The 20,605-nt window shown below is 49.8% G+C and overlaps 8 protein-coding genes across 8 annotated transcripts; 3 read left to right on the top strand and 5 right to left on the bottom strand.

The window, feature by feature from the left end:
- Positions 1-172: 172 nt before the first annotated feature.
- Positions 173-1,060, bottom strand: Bathy13g02150 (unknown protein; the record flags this gene model as incomplete). The annotated part of the gene is made up of 1 exon (XM_007509369.1): positions 173-1,060. One exon carries the CDS (start codon positions 1,058-1,060, stop codon positions 173-175), a length of 888 nt encoding a protein of 295 aa, XP_007509431.1.
- Positions 1,061-1,398: 338 nt separating this feature from the next.
- Positions 1,399-8,202, top strand: Bathy13g02140 (predicted protein; the record flags this gene model as incomplete). Its single annotated transcript, XM_007509491.1, has 1 exon — positions 1,399-8,202. The coding sequence occupies one exon, from the start codon at positions 1,399-1,401 to the stop codon at positions 8,200-8,202; it is 6,804 nt and encodes a 2,267-aa protein (XP_007509553.1).
- Positions 8,203-8,672: 470 nt separating this feature from the next.
- On the bottom strand, positions 8,673-10,712 carry Bathy13g02130 (unknown protein; the record flags this gene model as incomplete). The annotated part of the gene is made up of 1 exon (XM_007509575.1): positions 8,673-10,712. The coding sequence occupies one exon, from the start codon at positions 10,710-10,712 to the stop codon at positions 8,673-8,675; it is 2,040 nt and encodes a 679-aa protein (XP_007509637.1).
- Positions 10,713-10,921: 209 nt separating this feature from the next.
- On the top strand, positions 10,922-12,349 carry Bathy13g02120 (unknown protein; the record flags this gene model as incomplete). Its single annotated transcript, XM_007509457.1, has 1 exon — positions 10,922-12,349. The coding sequence occupies one exon, from the start codon at positions 10,922-10,924 to the stop codon at positions 12,347-12,349; it is 1,428 nt and encodes a 475-aa protein (XP_007509519.1).
- Positions 12,350-12,492: 143 nt separating this feature from the next.
- On the bottom strand, positions 12,493-14,087 carry Bathy13g02110 (auxin efflux carrier family; the record flags this gene model as incomplete). The annotated part of the gene is made up of 2 exons (XM_007509347.1): positions 12,493-13,875; positions 13,935-14,087. 2 exons carry the CDS (start codon positions 14,085-14,087, stop codon positions 12,493-12,495), a joined length of 1,536 nt encoding a protein of 511 aa, XP_007509409.1.
- Positions 14,088-14,181: 94 nt separating this feature from the next.
- Positions 14,182-15,759, top strand: Bathy13g02100 (unknown protein; the record flags this gene model as incomplete). The annotated part of the gene is made up of 1 exon (XM_007509403.1): positions 14,182-15,759. One exon carries the CDS (start codon positions 14,182-14,184, stop codon positions 15,757-15,759), a length of 1,578 nt encoding a protein of 525 aa, XP_007509465.1.
- Positions 15,760-15,884: 125 nt separating this feature from the next.
- Positions 15,885-17,351, bottom strand: Bathy13g02090 (predicted protein; the record flags this gene model as incomplete). Its single annotated transcript, XM_007509533.1, has 1 exon — positions 15,885-17,351. The coding sequence occupies one exon, from the start codon at positions 17,349-17,351 to the stop codon at positions 15,885-15,887; it is 1,467 nt and encodes a 488-aa protein (XP_007509595.1).
- Positions 17,352-17,537: 186 nt separating this feature from the next.
- On the bottom strand, positions 17,538-20,378 carry Bathy13g02080 (predicted protein; the record flags this gene model as incomplete). The annotated part of the gene is made up of 1 exon (XM_007509412.1): positions 17,538-20,378. One exon carries the CDS (start codon positions 20,376-20,378, stop codon positions 17,538-17,540), a length of 2,841 nt encoding a protein of 946 aa, XP_007509474.1.
- Positions 20,379-20,605: the final 227 nt, after the last annotated feature.

The raw sequence follows: 20,605 nt of genomic DNA, 5'->3' as shown, positions 1-20,605 counted from the left end.
GTAGTAAAGGTCTCATAAAAGTACTGGTAAAGCTCAATCCATTTTACTGCTCTTTGATCGTCTCTTCCTCGCTCGCAAAAGCGTGTTCATCCTCCCCTCGTTGGTAAGTTCATTTCAATAAAACGTAATAGTAAAGGTCATATAAAAGTAAGAGTAAAGCTCAATCCAACTTTTACTCTTCGCTCGACTCTTCCTCGCTCGCGGCTTGTTCCTCCTCTTGTTCCGAAGCCTCTTGTTCTTCCGCCTCTTGCTCTGCCTCCGCCTCGGCTTCTGCTTCCTCCTCTTGTTCTTCGGCGACTTCCTCCTTGACCTCTTCCACCGCCTCTCGCATCTCTTGGCGTTGCTCTCGACGCTCTCGTCGCTCCTCGCGCGCCTCCGCTCTCTCTTCGCGTTCTTCCTCCAAAATCTCTCTCTCCTCTTCCTTCTCCTCGGCGATCTCTTCTTGGATTTCCTCCTCCGTTTCTTCGCCGCCGTTTGCTCCTTCTTCTTCTTCTCCTTCCGCGGCCACCACTTCTTCCTCGTTGTTATTGTAATCCTCCTCCAACAACTGTCTCAGCGTCCCTCTCGCTCGCTCTCGATCTTTCGGAGGATACACAACTCGATCGAATCGTTGCCCGCCGATCCTGCGTCCTCGCAACGGTCGCGCTTCCGCGACCTCGTCCTCTTCCAACAGGCGCCTAAAGCCGCTCGTTTTCACTCGTCCATCCTTTTCCTCCTCCTCCCGTTGTTGTTGGTCCAACCTCACATCCGGGATAGAAACGCCTTCTTCGTGAAGGCTTGCACTCACCGAGGCAACCGCTGCGCTCAAAAACCCGAAGAAGAGAACGATCATCGCCAGTTTCTTCTTTGCCGCCGATGTAGTATTAAACGACGACCCCGAAAATCGACCTCCTCGTTCCACATCTTTGGTGGTCTTCTTCGTCTTCTTTTTCCCGTTGTTATCCTCGTCACCGTTTCTTCTCATCGTTACAGTCGTCCTCTTGGTGGTTGTTTCCGAAGCATTCGCAGCATTAGCACCGGACAAAGTCGTTCGGTAAAAAAAGGACGTCGTCAAAACCATCTTTTTCGTCGTCGTTAAAGTTCTTCGTTCTTTCTCTCTCGTTCTGCGCGTTTACTCAGAGCGTGCGTATCGTTATGACTTCTGGCGAATAATTTTCAAGGAGCAACAAAACCCTCTCCAGTATTTTAGGGTTTGAAACCCTAACTCTCATTGCTTCGAATTTGCTTCTTCGAATTTAAAGCAATCGCCGCACGATAGAAGCGCGCTTAGAAAGCCATTAAAACGACACAAATATACCTCTTTTCTGAAGCATTCTTTCTCTCTCCGCTGAAAAGAGAGTATAAAAGTTCTGCTTTGCGTCTGTTTCTTTGTTTTTGTCTTCGTAGTATTAGTATATAATGGGCGTTCAAGATGACGAGAAAACCATCGGTTCCGCCGCAGAACGCGCCGCCCGATTCCGGCAGTACGAATACAAAGCGAACGCGTCCTTGGTCCTCCAAGCGGATAAAACGGAAAGACGCATGCACGAACCGAGCGGGATGCCGGAAAGTTTATGGGGACGGATCGATGCGAAAGCGTTCGGGGATCGCGTTAAAACAACCAACGACGACAAGATTCATGCGAAGAAAAAGAAGACCAAAAATGCGATCGATTTGAAGCATTCGCAAGATTCGGACGCATTCGCGACGAACGCTACTCACAAGAAGAGAAAGAAAACAGGTCACAAAAAAGACGTCCTCTCTTCCGAGATGAACTTTAACAGCGGGTATAAACCCAAGACGAGAGAAACGCGAGCGGCGTACGAAGTTTTGTTGAAATCGATGACGGAACAATTCGGCGAGCAACCGTCGGACGTGTTGAGAGGCGCGGCGGAGGAGGTGTTGGAGACGTTGAAGGATACTTCCGTGAACGAGAAGAAACGGAAGGAAGAGGTGGAGAGTTTGGTTGGGGAGTTATCGGAGGAGAAGTTTGCCAAGTTAGTCGCGGTGGGGAAGATGATTACGGATTTTACGCCCGCCGGCCAGGGGGAGGAGGGGAATCCAGAGTACGAAAACGGCGAGAACGAAGAGATGGACGACGACGTTGGCGTTGCGGTGGAGTTTGAAGAGAGCGACGAGGACGATTCGGACGACGACGACGACGGAGACGGTGGAAACAGAGCGGAATTGAGAGAGTTGAGGTCGGAGTCGGAGGAAGAAGATTCGGATGACGACGACGATAAAGACGAGGAGGAAGAGGATTCGGACGCTTCCGACGACTCTCTCGGTGAACCGAAAAAAAGACACAAGAAACAACACGTGATAGTTCGTCCGTCGGAAATTGACGCCTATTATTTGCAGCGTTTAATTTCCAACGCTTTCTCTGGTTCGTCAACCGCGACCACCGAAGAGGAGAAAGAAAACGATCAGACGAAAATGTCCGAAATCGCCGAGAAGGCTTTGCAAGCGCTGGAGGCGCCGGACGACCGATCGCGAGAAAATGAACTCGTTCGACTTCTCGAGTACGACAAATTCGATTTGGTGAAAACGTTGATGCAAAACAGAGACGTCATCTTGTGGTGCACGAAACTCTCGAGAGCGCAATCGGAAACGGAGAAGCAAGACATTGAAAATTTAATGAGCAACGATTCCAACGGCGCGTTGATCTTGTCCGAAATGAAAGCGACGAGGGCGTCCGCGCGAGAGCGACAGGAAAATGTCGAGAACAAAATCCGAGAAGAAGCGAAAAAGTTACGATTAGACGCGCAAAAGAGAAGAGAAAAAGAGCTCGGCGCGAGCGCGCACCGAAAAGTCTTAGAACTGGACGCGTTGGCGTTTCATCAAGGCAGTCGCTTGATGGCCAACGCGAAGTGCGAACTCCCAGAAGGCTCGTTTCGAACGCAAAAGAAAGGATACGAGGAAGTGCACGTGCCGGCGATGAAAGCGCCGCCGTTTGCGGAGAACGAAAAGCTACGACCAATCGAGGAAATTCCCGAATGGGCCAGGCCGGCGTTTAAAGGCATGAAAAGTTTGAACAGAGTCCAATCGAGAGTGTACGAGACGGCGTTGTTGTCGCCAGAAAACATGTTACTCTGCGCGCCAACTGGGGCGGGAAAAACGAACGTTGCGGTGCTCACCATATGCCATGAAATAGGAAAACACCTCGATCCAGACACCGGCGAGATTGATTTGACCAAGTTTAAAATAGTATACGTCGCTCCGATGAAAGCGTTGGTCGCGGAAGTAGTCGGTAACTTGAGCGAACGGTTGAAAGATTTCGGAGTAAACGTCCGCGAATTGACCGGGGACGTTTCCATGTCCAAAGCAGAAATTGAAGACACGCAGATCATCGTCAGTACTCCTGAAAAATGGGACATCATAACGCGAAAGTCTGGCGACCGCGCGTACACGCAATCCGTGTCGTTGTTGATTGTCGACGAAGTTCACTTGTTGCACGACGGTCGCGGTCCAGTCTTGGAATCCATCATCGCGCGTACGATCCGACAAGTCGAAGAGACTCGCAAACACGTCCGATTCGTTGGTTTATCTGCCACGCTACCGAACTACGACGACGTCGCCGCGTTCGCTCGTGTCGACCACGGAAAAGGGTTGTTCGTCTTTGATAACTCATACAGACCGTGCCCGTTGCAATCGCAATTCATCGGCATCACGGTGAAGAAACCGTTGCAACGCTTTCAGTTGATGAACGAAGTGTGCTACGAAAAAGTCGACGAACAAGCTGGTCAAACGCAAGTGATGGTGTTCGTGCACTCGAGAAAAGAAACGTACAAAACGGCGAAAGCTTTGCGCGACATGGCCATAGAAAACGAAACAATCGGGAAGTACGTCGGGAGCGATACTGCCACGGCGGAAATTTTACGACAAGAATCCGAAAACGTCAAATCGAATGATTTGAAAGAGTTATTAAGATACGGCTTCGCCATTCACCACGCGGGGATGGTTCGCGCCGATAGAACGTTAGTTGAAGAGTTGTTTGCGGATGGGCACATTCAAGTGCTCGTGTCAACGGCAACCTTAGCATGGGGCGTGAACTTGCCCGCGCACACGGTCATAATCAAAGGGACGCAAGTGTACAACCCCGAAAAAGGCGGTTGGGACGAACTGTCATTCCAAGACGTCATGCAAATGATGGGCAGAGCTGGTCGTCCTCAATTCGATACGTTCGGGGAAGGGATCATCATCACCCAACACACAGAACTGCAATACTATTTATCTTTATTCAATCAACAGTTACCGATTGAAAGTCAATTCGTGGCCAAACTAGCAGATTCGCTCAACGCGGAGATTGTTTTAGGTTCCATAGCTTCCGTAGACGATGCCGTCAAATGGCTCGGGTATACTTACTTATTCGTGAGAATGTTGAGAAACCCAGTCTTGTACGGCGTGCCGCGATCTGCCGTGGAAGACGATCCGACGTTATCGAGCCGAAGAGCGGATTTAGTACACTCGGCGGCGTTGTCGCTCGACAAAGCCGGTTTGATTCGATACGATAAAAGAGGCGGAGGTTTACAAGCCACGGATTTAGGTCGAATCGCCAGTCAGTATTACGTCTCTCATGGGACGGTGAAAGCGTTCCACGAACACTTGAAACCGCAAATGGGTGACATTGAACTGTGCCGTTTGTTCTCGTTAGCGGAGGAATTCAAATTCGTCACCGTGCGTCAAGAGGAAAAAATCGAACTGGCGACGTTAGCGGAAAGAGTGCCAATCCCGGTGAAGGAATCCATAGAAGAATCGACGGCGAAGATAAACATCTTACTCCAAGCGTACATTTCGAACATGAGTTTAGAAGGTTTCTCGTTATCGGCGGATATGGTGTACATCACCCAATCCGCGGGAAGATTGTTGCGATGTATCTTTGAAATCGTCTTGAAACGAGGATGGGCGCAACTCTGTGAAAAATCGCTCAACTTGTGCAAAATGGCTGGAAAGAAAACGTGGTCCTCGCAAACGCCTTTGAGACAGTTCAAAGCCATCCCGAACGACATCTTGATGAAAATCGAACGCAAAGACGTCAGTTGGGAGCAGTATTTTGAATTGACTTCGCAAGAAATCGGCGAGTTGATTCGATTTCCGAAAATGGGTAAAGCGATACATAAGTTTGTCCACCAGTTCCCTCGAATGGATATTCAGGCGCACGTGCAGCCAATCACGCGTTCGACGTTGAAAGTGGACGTCGTTTTGACCCCAGATTTCGTTTGGGATCAACGGTTTCACTCGTTCGCGCAAGGCTTTTGGATCATGGTCGAAGACAACGACGGCGAGAAGATTTTGCACTCGGAATATTTCACGTTGAAGTACCAAAACAAAGACGAGGAACATTCGGTGAGTTTTACGGTGCCGTTGTTAGATCCAATTCCTCCTCAATATTTTATTCGGGTCACCTCGGACGCGTGGTTAGGCGGAGATACCGTCATTCCAGTCTCGTTTAAGCACTTGTTGTTGCCGGAAAAGTTCGCCGCGCCGACAGAGTTGTTGGATTTACAACCGATTCCAATTCGAGAGGCGAAGTTTGGGTTTGCAAAGATGTATTCAAAACTTCCCCAAGGCGACGGTTTCAAGTTGATGAATCCGATTCAAACGCAAACGTATCAAGCGTTGACGGATTCTGACGAGAGCGTATACGTGTCCGCTCCCGCCGGCTCGGGCAAATCCATCTGCGCGGAGTTGGCCATCTTGCGCGCGGTGGAAACGCACGGCGTGGAAAACGCGAGATGCGTTTACTGTGCTCCCATCGATGACATCGCTGAAGCGCGATACGCGGATTGGAAAGTAAAATTCGAAGACACCATGGGCATTCCGACGTGCATATTAACCGGCGACGTGGCGACGGATTTGAAGTTGCTCGAACGCTCTCGAGTCATCGTCTCGAGCGCTAAGAATTGGGACATTTTATCGAGAAGATGGAAACAACGCAAGAACGTGCAAAAAGTGAAATTGTTCATCGCGGACGCGCTTCATTTAATCGGTGGCGCGCACGGGGCCACGATTGAAGTCGCCTGCTCGAGAATGCGATACGTATCCGTTCAAAAGCAACGCGAAGAAGAAGAAGATGAAGAAGAAGAAGGAACGAAAAAAGATGGAAAAAAATCGGCGCCGCCGATTCGCATTCTCGGTTTATCCGCCTCCGTCGCGAATGCGAAAGATTTAGCCGAATGGCTCGGAGTAAACTCCAAAAGGCAGTTTAATTTCGCCCCGTCCGCGCGTCCAACGCCTTTGCGCTTGTTCGTCCGCGGATTCGACGTCGTCAATTACGAATCTCGCGTCCAAGCGATGTCGCGACCGACGTACAGAGCGATCAAGACGCACTGCGAGAAGAAAGAACCGGCGATTGTTTTTGCGCCGACGAGGAAACACGCGAAACAACGCGCGTTGGAATTACTCTCCTACGCTCTCAACGACAACGACGAAGGGTACTTTCGAAACGTCTCTTCGGAAGACGAAAACGTCTTAGAACAACTCTCCGAGAAGATAGAATCCGACGCCGGCGTGAAACACGCGATGACTTTTGGCATCGCCGTCATTCACGAAGGGTTGTCGAAAGTCGAAAAAGAAGCGTTGTTCTTGGCGTTTGAGTGTAACGCGTGTTCGCTGATGATTTGCGAAGCCGCCTCGGTGTGGACTTTACGACAAAAAGCAAAGCTCGTCGTCGTTTCTGGGACGCAACTCTACGACGCCGGAGGTTCCTCCGCGGCGGATTACCCTGTCGTGGACGTGTTGCAAATGACCGCCAAGTGTGGGCGTCCAGGCGTAGATGAACACGGCACGTGCGTGCTAATGTGTTCGCAGCCTAAGAAGGCGTACTACTCCAAGTTCCTTCACGAACCGTTCCCGGTGGAATCGCACTTGGATCACTTCTTACACGATCACTTCAATGCGGAAATCGTCACGAGAACTATCGAAACCAAACAAGACGCCGTGGATTATCTCACCTGGACGTACTATTATCGTCGATTAACGAGGAATCCAAACTATTACAACTTGACTGGGACATCTCACAGACACGTCTCGGACGCGTTGAGTGAACTCGTCGAGAGCACCTTATCCGACTTGGAGGTGTCCAAATGCGCGCAAATCGAAGACGACGACGAGACTGGCGAGAATGAAATTTCACCTTTGAACCTCGGGATGATTGCGAGTTATTATTACGCGCAATATACCACGGTTGAGTTATTCGCGGCATCCTTAACTGCAAAAACAAAGCTGAAAGGTATTTTGGAAATCGTTTCAGGCGCGAGCGAGTTTGATTCGGTGCCGATTCGCCCGGGCGAGGCGGAAATCATACGTCGCGTCTTGAACCACTCGCCCATCGCGATGACGAATAGGAAAACAAACGACCCGCACGTCAAGACTTGCGCGTTGCTCCAAGCTCATTTAAGTCGCGTCGCGTTACCAGGTGACCTTGCGAGAGATTTAGAGTCCATCTTACCGACCGCTTTGCGTTTACTCTTGGCCATGGTGGATGTAATTTCCAGCAACGGCTGGTTATCGCCGGCGATGTGCGCCATGGAATTGTCGCAAATGTTAACGCAAGCCATGTGGGATAAAGACGCCGGCGTGTTACAATTACCGCACGTGACGAAATCCATAGCGTTAAAAGCGAAGGATAAGGACGTGGAATCCGTGTACGAGTTGTTAGACGCGGAGGATTCCGTGCGAGGGGACATTTTGAGCGACTTGTCCAAGCGACAACTCTCGGACGTCGCGAAAGCCGCGAATCGGTACCCGAACGTCGATTGCGAACACAAAGTCACCAACGCCTCGCAAATCTCCACGAGCTCAACCATCGACGTCGAAGTCAACGTCTCTCGCGAGTGGGAGTTTGGCGATTCCGTATCGCTTCTACCTCCTGTCAATTGCAGTCGATACCCGATACCGCGCGAAGAAAGTTGGTGGGTCGTCGTCGGCGACGAAAAAGACAACCGCTTATGCGCGATTAAAAGAGTCAATCTGGTCAAAAGCTCCAAGGTAAAGTTAAGTTTCGCCTCGCCCTCCGAGGAAGGTAAACGTAAATACGCGTTGTACTTCATGTGCGATTCGTACCTCGGCGCGGATTTGGAGTTTGAGTTCGACGTCGCCGTCGCCAAAGGCGAAGATGAAGAAGAAGAAGATGATTCATCGGAAGAGGAAGACGAAGACGAAGACGAAAAAGACGACGCGGGGAAGGAGAAGGACGCGCCAGACGCAGTCATGAAAGACTGATGACGATACGCGACTCGCCTATAAAAAATTACAGGGGGCAAAACGATGATGATGATGATGACAACAACAACAACAACAACAAGAAAAAGAAAAAGAGTAAAACCAAAACCGTCGTCGTCGCGCTCGCTGCGAGTCCTCTGCTCTTCTTCTTTTCTACGCGCGCGTGTGTCGTTCGTGTTCTTTATTCTTACGATATATACTACCCCAGTACGTTTGTATCGCATGTTACATTTGCTTATTCCATCCTGGTCTATGTGTTTCTTTGTTAAAAGTTTTGTTTGTATGTGTTTCTTTGTTAAAAGTTTTGTTTGTTTGTATGTGTTTATGAACTGTGTAATTCGCCGCGTTCGTATCGCCAACCGGATAAGATATTAATACATGGGGGACGCAAAGCGCAACAGCAAAATCGTCCTCTATTTGCGTTTGTATGGCGCTTTCTTCTTCGTCTTCTTCTTTGTCGTCGTGTACGTTTAATCTCTCTTCCGGAAATCATCGTCATTATGGCCGTCGAAAAAGAGAAAGACGCTTTCGTACGAGTCTTGCGGTCCATGCGTTTGGATGTGAGTAACGAGTTCTTTCAACTTCTCCCACACGACGTCGAGACGGTAATCTATTTCCTTCTTGTCCTCATTTTTACGAACGAAAAATCCAGTTCGTTTCGTAGTTTGGCCAAGCGGAATGTATCCGTCCGGATTGAAGCGCAAATAAACGCTGGCGTTGACGCCCCACGCCATTTGAATTTCGTTGACTCGTTTTGCTTCATCTTCTTTATCGTACGACTTGTGACCGTTCTCGTCGCACTCTAAACCAATTAATATCGGAGCCCCCTCGCCGTCGACACCTTCTTCTGAACGGGTGTGGACGATTATCGAAGCATCAAGTCGTCGACGATGCCTCTCGCCATCGTCACGACAACATGCGCCCGTTTTGATAACTCTATTGTGTACCAAATAGAGATTCAAGCCGTCTTCTCCAATGCGTTTGAGTAGGCTTTGAATGGCGATGTGCTCTCTGCGCATGAACATTTTCGAGGCCTCGGGTTTTCTTTCGCCCTCCTTCTCCGTGTACGCGTCTTTGTTAAACATGACGTCTGCAGGATTCTGCCACGTCGCGCAATACCAACAAGCCGACTTCCACTCAATGAAAGTAACGCCGTCCTCTCTCACCAAAACGCTGCCTGCGATTTTGTAGTACCCGGGCATCACCCCGCAAATCTCGCACATTTTAGTACCGACGTTGACGTACTTCTCCTCGTCATCGCGCAACGTACCGTTCTTTACTTTGGCGTGTGCAGAACAGTACACCTTTTCCTTCCTCGAAGGCAAGCCAAAATTCGCTTGTATCGGGCACTGCTTGCCCGTGCTTTCGTCGAAGAACGTGCACTTTTTATGACCGACGTCGACGTACTTCTCCTCGTCATCGCGCAACCTACCGTTCTCTACTTTGGCGTGTGTAGAACAGTACACCTTTTCCTTCGTCGAAGGCAAGCCAAAATTCGCTCGTATCGGGCACTGCTTGCCCGTGCTTTCGTCGAAGAACGTGCAAAGACAAGAAACACATTCAATTTTCAGCCCGGCGTGCGTCGCGCAACTGTCCACATCTTTCGTTTGGTCTGACCCGCGAGCGTGCATTGTAGCGCGGAGGTTGCACTGTTTCGACTGTTCCCCAACTCGATCGATTTGCAAGCAACGAAACCACTTCTGTTTTGTATCATATTGCGATACGATGAATCGCTGCAAAGGACCATGATTCACTCCCTCGTCGCCAAACCCGTCGACGACGCCACCACCGTCGCCCCTCGCGGCAGCGAGAGCAGAGGTAAAACCACCACCGCCACTACCACCGAGAGAGAGAGGCGACGATGGTTTTGTGAGTTGTGGTGTTTTGCGGGAAGATGAGAGATTTGTTTTTTTCCTCTTAAACCCTACAGTTGGAGGTCCTTCCGTCGTTAAGGATTTCAAAATTTCAAAATTTTCTTTGTCTCCTACCCCTCGCCCCCCTCGCTCTTCTGTTGTTTTCGTCGTCGTCGTCGTCGTTGGTGTGCGAAAGTCGTCGTTCTCTTCTCTTCTGTCGTTTTCCTCGCGTTCATCAGGGGTAAACAACGTTTGCAGAGTACCACCAATGTCGCTCATTCGATCGTCGAGTGACCTTTGCTCGTGACCAGCAGACGCAACAGACGACGAGACTTTGTTCGACAACGAAGGAAACGTCCTCGTCGCCTTTTTTGAACTCGTCGTCTCCGTCGGTTGCTGAGGAGACGCCGCGTGTGGTCTTTGCCCCGCGCTCTGGTTCTCGTTGGTGCTGTTTCTCACTTGCAAACAACTATCACGTCCCGCTTCGCTACCGCCTTCGTGGCGTTGTTTCTCCATCGCTGCTTTCGGACGCTGCCAGAGATGAGATTTCTTCTGTCGTTTTCTCGCGTATTTATAAAACGCGAAGAAAACGTGAAAACAACCCAAACTAACTCTAAAAATCATCCGCTCGCTGCGCTTCATACATCGACGCTTCATCAGAGAGGCAGAGATATACACACACAGAGAGAGAGAAAGAGAGAACCTTTGAAAGCTTTGTTCCTCTCGTTTCTGTCGTTCATATCTCTGAAGTTCTCAACATCAGGAGAGAGAGAGAGAGAGAGAGAGCGTTTTGCGTTGAGTAGTCTATCGAATTTCCATTCATCCATTCCCGCGCGCGCGGCTTTTTATACGCAGAATACTCATCGATGCTGACGTCGTCCACGCCGCTGTTGTCCTCAGAAGACCGAACGAATGCGAGGACGAGTTTTGCAAGAAAATTTACCAGCAATGGCGTCGCGTCTTCACTCCTCTTCTTTATCGTCGTCGCATTCGCCACTCTGTCCAGTACATCCGCGGCATCACTGAAGGCAGACCTCTCGCAAACGAAAACATCGAACGAAGAGTGGAACCGGTTGCACCCAGGATTTTGCGATAACATGACTTGGTCCACGAAAACAGATTATGATGCACAGAATACTATCAACAACATCGAAGCGTTGGGTGGTGGTGAAATGAACGATGATGATGAGGAGATTGAGCTTTCGCCGTTCGTTCGCAAAGCGATGGCACTCGCCAAGTGGCGCGTGTACGACGAGTACCAGAAGAAGTACGCTTCTTTGCCGAGCGAGGAAAGCAGCGTAAGTTTGGAGGATGTAAAGAGAGATGCGTTGTTAGGCGAGGAAGAGGAGGTCGCGTGGGAAGATTCTCCGGTGCGGATTCACTCGGCGGATATCGTCGTCATCGTTCAAAGGAACGACGCGGAAGATCACGAGAACTTTGATAAGATTCGAAAGACGTTGCCGGACGCGACGAGCGACGTCGGCGTGACGCCGACGGAGTGGCCGGAAAACATCGGCGACGCGGAATGGGCGGTCGAACCGATAAGGAAGTTGAATAAAGAGTTCTTCCAGAGAGGATGGAAACACCCGGACGCGTTGAGAAACGGAGACAACTTGAAAAATTTGCCGTGGTTGGGTATCGTCGACGAACGAAACAGCACGGGAGGGATGACTGAAGAACAATACGGCGGCGCGCATCACATCGGGTGTTTATTCGGCCACATGCACGCCTGGCGCACGGTGTTAGAGTCCAACTCGGGGAAGAAGTTTTCGTTGATCATGGAAGCGGACGGTTTGAACTGGCAGATGAAACATTTAGACGCGATCGTCGCCAACGTCCCCGAGGATGCGGATTTCGTTTTGTTGACCAATTTTTACGAAGCCGCGTGCGCGCAACCGGACGAGGGAGGTTTTTGCGATAAACAAGGCAACACGTACCCAATTTTAGCCGAAGACGGGCCGAAAAAAGGCCAACAATTGACCGGGAACTTTTACTATTGGCCGAAAGATCGCTCCGGAGCCGGATTCACGAGGTACTTGATTGGCCCGAAGTTCCAAGAGAAAGTGTATAAATTTATGGCGCGATTCGGCGCAGATATGATTGACGCGTTTACGTACGGCCACTTGTGTCAAGACGATTACGCGAACGCAAAGATGCGCGACGAAGGGTTTGCCATGCCGGACGGGTCCGATCCTTTTCAAAAAAGAGAAACCAGTCGAGACGAGAAGAACTACGGATTGAAGGTTTTGAACTGCTATTTAACGGATATGCATCAAGACATGATTTACAATTAAGAAAGAAAGAAAAAGAGAGAGTATGAGAAGACAGAGAGAGATTACGCTACATTACCTGCTTATCAGGTATACACATGCACATATATACTTTATTATAGCACCGTTATCAACGCATTGGTTGTATTTAACTATTACATACATTTTTAGAAGACCAACGCGGCGCTTCGATGTGCCGCGACACAAAAAAATCTGTCACTATTCCTATTCCTAATCCTACGACTGACTACAAAAGTGCGACAACAAACTCTGGGTGGTGGTGTTGCTACAGGTGATAACGACGACGGTACGAGTTGGACGACGTTTTTCCTTCTCTTGTATATATGATGATTGGTATCGTCGAATTTTGTGATGGCGATGGTATTCGCTCTCCTCCTCGTCAAAAAAGCGTTGGTGGAAACGAACCGCTTCTTCCCGTTGCCGATATCTCTGATTTCAAACGAATCGTCGTTTCCTTCTTCTGAAACCATCATCGCCTTTTTATTCATGAAACAACCAACGCTGAATAAAAAAAAACCAATCAAAGCGAACAACGACATCAAACTTCTCCGTTGCGTTTCGAAATCCGCTCCGGCGAGCATCAGAATAGCGACAAAAGACACGACGTTACTCGCATTCACTGCCGTGGCCGCCGGTCCTGAGTTTAACCCAAACTGTTTGGCGTATCGTATAGAAATCAAGGGCACCGGGGCGGTTAGCGCTAACGTCAACACCGCCAATCCACTAGCCCCTATGAATTGGTACATGTTCAACGCGATTGCCGTGGCGGCTATGAGTAATCCGCTTCCGTACCGAATCAACAACAAAGTCACCACGTCTGAAACTTCTCTCTTACTCATTTTAGGCTCGAACAATATCCCAAGCGACAACAACGCCAACGGCTTTGCCGCGACCGCCAAGGACCCTAAAAACTGATCCAGCGCGTACGGAATCGACGCGTTCGGAATGGCTTTCAACGCGATCGAAAGATACAACGCGAGTAAACACGGCGTGAACATTTGCGTCTTGATGGCTTTCAAAATAACCTCCTTCGACGTTTTCTCACCTCCATCACCATCACGTCTTGTACTCAGCGCGAACAACACGTAGCTGGCGATTAAAATCGACACTTGATTAAAGAAATCAAACACCACCGCTCTCCTCAACCCGACCTCGCCAAACACCGCGAATACGAGCGGGTACGCAAACGTTCCCAGATTTACCCCAACCGTCGCACCGGCTAAATGTTCCCCTTTATTTCGCTCGCGATTTCGAAACAACAGAAAACCTACAGTCGTGCCGACCAGACACTGTGAGACGCTGTACGCGAAAAACACCAAGTACTCCGCGCTCGCGTGTATTGAAGCGAACGTCTGTTGAATTAAGTGCATTAAGAGTACAAAGAAAGACATTGATGAGTTTTTAGTCAACACCTCTCTCCTCGCTTGAATGAGGAAAGAAAATCCACAAAAAGCTCCCACAAAACGAGCGATGGATGCTGTTTTACGCGAGACTCTGACGTAAAGTCGTTCTTCGTTTCGCGCGAGCCTCTCATCACGCGTAACACATTCAGAGAACAAAAGTAAGGGAAAAATGCATCAAACCTTACCTGGAGTAATAAACTGGGCAACAGAGCGCCGAATATCACGGCGAGTAACGATTCGCCGTTTTCTCGAGTCACCACGTGTAGTTTGCGAAGCGTAAAGCCGAGTAAAATGGTCGACGAGGCGAGACAGAGTTTAAACGAGACCTCGGTATTCATCGTCGAGAGGACTTCGTAGGTGTCACATCTGAAGGATTTTCCCCACAAATTTCCTCACTTCTCAGCGGTGTGTCTGCACTACGACCGCGAAGTGATGACGACTTCTCGACCAAACGCGTCGTGGGTAGGGCCGTCTTTTATTCGCACGCTCTTACCCTTCGTCTCGTCGCCTTTAAAGACTCCCACGACGGCAGAACGGGCGAGAGATGAGGAAGTTTTGTTGTTGAAACCGTCCCCGGGGAAAGAAAACGAATCAGATTCTGATGCGTTTCTCGACGGCCAAGAAGCGTCGATGAAAACGAAAAAAGACAAAAGAACACCACCATCGAGAGGAGTAGTCATAGCAGCAGCAGTCTTAACATCCTTTGTGGTCGTTTTAGGGAGAGAGAGCGTTGGAAAAGGTGGGTTTGATGAGAGGATGAGATTCAAGGCCACGCGGCCTTTTTTAGGGGGAGGAAAAGGAGGCGAAAGCGTCGAAGGCGCGACGACGAACATCGAGGAAGAAAAGTCTGCGTTCGTCGCCGTTCGGGACTTGTTCAAATACGAATCGAGGATCCTCTCCTCCGATGCCGAAAAGGAGAACGAAGAAGACGCGAGGAAAAGAAACTACGAGATGGACGACGGCGCGTTGTTCGGGGCCAGTTGCCAGTGGGGGTCGATACGCGCGAAGATAAACGCAGAAGTCTTCAATAATAACGAAACTACCAGTAGAGAAAACGGACGAAAGTTATTCTTGTTCGTTCGACACGGCGAGGCGGCGCATAACGTTTGGGGCGAGCGACGAAAAGGCGAAGCGCCGATGCCGAACGAACAAGTGCCGTGCACGGACGAAGTGACCGGGAAGTCGTTGCTCGATCCGAGTTTAACGCAAGTGGGTTTGCACGAAGCCACGGAGAGCGGTAAAGCGTTGATGACGTACATGGAGAAGGTTTTCAAAGAGAGCGGAGAGGAAGAGGCGAAAAGAGTGGCTTTTTTCACCTCGCCTCAAGCGCGGGCGATTGAAACCTCTCGACTCGCGGTGTTGCACACGTCTGGGGTGAAAAAATACCAAAGCGCGAGTGGAAAATCCATACGAGTGTCCGATTTGATTCGGAATAAGATCGATTTGACCGTGCCTTTTGAGATTCGTCGACCGTATAGCTTTGAAGACGACTTGACGGGAGATCCGATTCAATACGGCGGCCTCTCGCGAGCGTTGGCGAAGAGAGAGGAGAAGTATTTAGAAGGGTGCGAATTCACAAAGACACTGGGAGATATCACGTCGATACACGAAAACGACGACTACGAGATTGCCGCCAGAGAAAACGCCGCGCAAGAAACGAAATGTCGTTTGGGCGAAGCGACGAGCGATTCGGTGTTTACGTGCGCGGACGAACTCGGTTTACTCGTAAATAGCGACGGTGAATTGAGGTACGAATCCAACGAGTTGAGCATGCAGTCCGTCCGCGATCGAATGCGCGTGTGGTTCGCGAACGTGTTCGAGGAAGAACGCGACGCGAAAGTCATCGTCGCGTTCGTTCACAGCGACATTATCGAAGGCGCGTTGAAGGAATTGTACGGAGACGACATGAAGTCGGAGTATAAAGCGTTGAACGGCGACGTGGTGCCGGTGTTAGTTAAAGACGTTCGTCCGAAAGAGTATTTAAACTTCTGGAATGAAACCGATTATTAATAGTAGAGTAGTAATATGTAGAAGAATAGAGCGCGCGTGCAATATACATGTAAAAGCAATGTAAAACTTTAGAAAGAGAGAAATAGCGCATTTACAAACAAAACAAAAACAACAGCTCTTCACTCTCAATCCCTCTTCGCTTGATCGACTAACCTCTTCAACTCTTCCATCACTTGCTTCTCCTTCGCGGCTTTCTCCTCGTAGTTAATCATCGCTAACGCCGCTTGCTCTTCCGCCGAATACACTTGATTTTCTTTTCTCAATCGCACCGCGTTCATGCGCGCGTGTCGACTGCCGCTCATCACGTATCCCATCTTTTCGAAGTTTTCGATTTGCTCGCTCGAATACCCGACTTCGCCTCTCCGCGGGATTCTTTCCCCGGATTGCACGAACTGCGCCATGGCGGAGCCTTCGCCCGGTAAGAGTTGACCTCCGTATCCCGGTTTTCGTATTCCGGCGGCGATGTCGAGGTTATTCTCGTCCTCGGGAGGCGGCGCCGCCGGGCCGAAATCGACCGCAACATGTGTTGCTCCTTCTTTTCCTTCTCCTCCCGCGCTGCTTTGCAAACGCTCTTCTTTCTTCTTCCGTTCTTCTAACGCTGCGGCGGCGACGAGTTTTTCTCTCTTCTCTCTCTCTTCCTTCTCTAAAAATTGCAAGAAACGCTCGGGTTGCTCCTTCTCGTCGTCCTTACCTTTCCCGCCCTCGCCGCCGTCAAAATCTGGTACCAACTCGCCCTCGTCGATATCGTCGTCGTCGTCTTCGCTACTGCTACTCTCGCTGCTACTCTCGCTACTGCTGCCGCCTCCTCGGCGCTTGCGCCGCGAGGAAGATTTTCGACTCTTCTTCTTCTCCTTCTTCCTCTTCTTCTTCTCCTTGCTCGAATGCTTTTTCTTCGTCGTCTTCTTTCTCCTCTTTTTCTTCTCGTCCATCTCGTCCTCGTCGTCGCTCGCTTTCGGCAAGGAAGGCCCTTGCACTTTCTTCCTCCCTTTCTTCTCCTCAGGATTCAAGATATTCTCGATCCTCTCGTCCTCGTCCGTCTCCGACCATCGCACCGGACTCCCCATGTTCGCCATCTCTTCGTACAACTTCCGGTGATACTCCGGATCTTCAATCCACCACAATTTATACCGTTTCAACCGTCTGTAATCCAAGTGATCTATCGCTTGCTCGTATAACTCTTGGTCCGAATACGTCCCGTCCGTTCGGTCCGGGTTGCGGAAGGTTGCGGACTTTTGTTGCTCTTTCGCGTGAAAGACGGATTTTTTCGCTCGTTTTTGTTGTTGGTGTTGCTGTTGGCCAGAACCACCCCCAAACCTCCCCGGGGGAGCATTCCCTTCTTCTCTCTCGCCCCGCTTCCTGGGAAAGCTGCCGAAAGGCGCATCACCACCACCAAAAGCAGCAGTGTTCGTCGTCAGGCCGTTCTCGCGGGATGCGCGCACGTTTCGCGCGTAGTTGGAGGAATCTTTATCGTCGTCGTCTTTGTTGTGTTCGTTTCCTCGCCGTTGGGGGAAATTCGTCTGAGTCGTCTTTTTATTACGAGTATTCTCCAAAGAAGAAGGCTGTTGCGATCGGTGCGATCGGGTTTCCCTCATGACGACGGATGATTTTGGCGTATGAACGTTTTGTTCGTGCGTTTTTGCGCGTATGTATCTCTTTTCAGTAACTCTTTATTACTGCATCCAAGTTTGTGAGGATTTGGAGTGAAAACTACTGTCTGTGTGTGCCAAGCGTCAAAGACGAATAGGTATATATATAATGATACAGATTTACAGGGTTTATTAAATTGTTTTCGTCGTCGCGCCTCCCACCTCCTCCTCCTCCTTCGCTTTCTCCCGTCGTTTCGTCCGCTCTTCTTTACACGCCTCTTTGTGTACTTCAATCATCCGAACGAGAATATCGCCCATTTTTGGTCGGCGTTCGGGAAGCTTGAACCAACAATCGCGCAAGATGGATTGTAACGGGGGACGGAACGGCGTCGATGCTATCGATGATGCTGGTGTTGTTGTTGTGCTGCTTTCTTGATCTTGTTCTTCGTCGCTCCTTGCGTTCATTTTCAAATGTTGTTCGCACGCGGCGTATTCGGTGTCCGAGTTATCCAACGCCGAACTCATTCGGTAGACTATTTGATACTCCGTCAAGCCGTCCCACGGTATCTTCCTGGCGACAATCTCCCAAATGGTGACACCGTATGAAAAGACGTCGCTCGATTCCGTGAATTGATTTCCGATGATAACTTCCGGTGCGGCGTAAGATACCGTTCCAGTCACGCCGGTTTGCCTCGTCGCTTTGCTGTGTTGCTTGACTTTGGATAAACCGAAATCGGTAACTTTCACGGCGCCGTCTCGGTTGATGAGAACGTTGTTGCAGTTCAAGTCGCAGTGGATAATCGCGTGCGGTTTGTGGGTGTGTAAATACGCCATCGCTTTGGCGATACTGATGGACCATCGAATGCGCGTAGATAAGGTCAACACGGCTTCCGTGCGATGCAAAACGTCGTGTAAAGAGCCTCTATCCATGTACTCTAATATGATGGCGGTGTTTGGCGAAACGGTACACGCGCCGAGCCATAAGACGATAGACGGATGTCGCAAGGTTGATAAGACCGAAACCTCTCTCTTGAATTCGTCCAATCCTTTCCCAACAGGAGATTCGAACAATTTTTTTACAGCGACGAGACTGCCGTTGTATCGACCTAAAAATACTTCCCCAAAGCCGCCTCGACCGATTCGGTTCGAAGAGGACGCCTCGCCAGTTGAGAATTCAATGTCATCGTATCGAATCTCGCACTCTTCGGCGAGTTCCATGACCGAAGACACGTGCCGTAAATGATGCGCATTTGACGGCGACGCGCTTCGCGAGGACGGCTCCAACTCCCCTAAAGACGCCATCGACGTTCCGCTTCCAATGAACGATTGCGCCTTGGCGTTCAACAGTGGCGGCGGAGTTGAAGCGCCACCACTGCTCCTCATCCAATTATTCGCGTGGTTTTCGACATCCTCCTCTTCTTCTTCTTCTTCTTTTAGAAGTAAATGCAAAGCGATCAAGTTTTTTTGCAGCTGTCGCTCGTCCAACGTCTTCGGGTCGTCGAACAATTCCAATTCCTTCGACCACCCCTTGACCGTTTCTAAGCTTTCTCTAATTCTACTTTTTCTCGCCGTCGTCGGCGTCGATTGTTTACTCCTGTCGGCATTGCTTTCCTGTATATCCAACTCTGCCTTTATCGCCGAGACGCAATACACGCTAATCTGTGCGGCGATTGTTTCACGTTTTGACCCGACGTCCACGTTGAATCGCTCTATGACTTCATCGACGACGTGAGAAAGCCATCCGCTCAAGACGGCTAATCTCCTCATGGGTAACACAAACTGTAACCAAGAAACGTCCGCTTCCAACAAATCTACCGGAGTGTTGAACGAATTAGTACTCGCCGTAGTTCGGTTCAACTTATCTCTCGTTTCCTTCTCGAGCGATCGAGTCTTCTCTTCGAACGGAACGCGAGAAGCTTTCAAAGCGTCGATGTTTCGAAACAATCTCAATCGTTCCACGTGAGAGGTTACCCGTAAATCTTTCAGAACGTCTTGATCGGTCAACCTCAGCAACACGTACCCATCCACGGCGGAGTTGGCGAACCTAGAAACCAAAAAACCAAGCATGTTAGATTCCAACCAGTTCCCGACGTCCTTAACCGTCCACACGTTTGGATCCGCCGGCGTTTGCTTGTTGTTTTTTCTGCTACCACTGCTACTTTTTTTCTCTTCTTCTTCTCGGTCGCTCTTTTCGTCGTCATCGTCGTCGTCGTCGTCGTCGTTATTGCTCTCCAAATCTAAATTCCGGAACATATTACTCGTCGCCGTCGCGTTGTTATTCGGGTACGTAAATCTTCGTTTGGCAACCGCCGCGTCTTTCTTTTTACTCCCGCTACTATTACTACTCAACATCTTCGCCACTCGGGATGTCCGTCTCCCTTCGTCCTCTCCGTCTTCATCCTCGCCGCTCTCCTCTCCCTTCACCACTATAATCTTCTTTATCAACTCCGGTTTAAAATCCACGCGTTCAATCGTCTCTCTCGCGTCGCCTTCCGCGCACTCGAAAAACTCAAACGATTTCGTAAACTTCACCGGCGGTCGATGTAAACTCGACCGAAACGTGATCTTAATCAGCACGTCCACGCCTTTCAGCTCGGTTTGAAATGTAGCTACGAACGGCGCGGACGACATCTCCATGCTTCCTAACGCCTCGTTCCCGAACAAAACGTCCACTCGTTTGATGATTTTATTCGCGTAGAGTTTGTCCAGCTCGGTGTCCTCTAAATGGACAAACATTTCCCCGACGTTCGATGTGCTCTTTTCATTCAATTGGAGGACTTTAAACCCGACTCTGAAGTCAATCGTGCCGTTGATGAGATGCGAAACAGACGAACTAAACGACGCCGAATCGTTTCCCCGGAAGGGGCTTACCGTGTTCGTCTTTTTCTTTCCCGAACCAGGAGTCGTAGCATTCGCGGTAAAACCGCCATCGAAGCTACTGTCAAACTCCTGACCACCGCCGTCTCTGCCGTGCAGTATCCCGCTCGCCCGTACGGGCATCGGCGTTTGTTTGAAGAACTCCTGCAAAGACATCTTGTTTTCTCCGTTCTTTTTTTTCTTCCCCATGACGAGATGTTAAAAGACGAACAAAAACGCTTCTCTCTCTTATTTAAAGAAGGGTATAAAATGATGTTTACATACACGTCGTCGTTCTCTTAAAAAGACGTTCTTCTTGCATCATCTGTTTGCGTGTTCTTTCTCCGAGTGTCGGTCGTAAACTGTGTGCTTCGCTTTGCCGCCTCTTCGTCCATTTTTGCTCG

The sequence above is a fragment of the Bathycoccus prasinos genome, assembly GCF_002220235.1.
Source record: "Bathycoccus prasinos genomic : Chromosome_13".
Lineage (NCBI taxonomy): Eukaryota > Viridiplantae > Chlorophyta > Mamiellophyceae > Mamiellales > Bathycoccaceae > Bathycoccus > Bathycoccus prasinos.
This window is presented reverse-complemented; position numbering and strand designations above follow the sequence as displayed.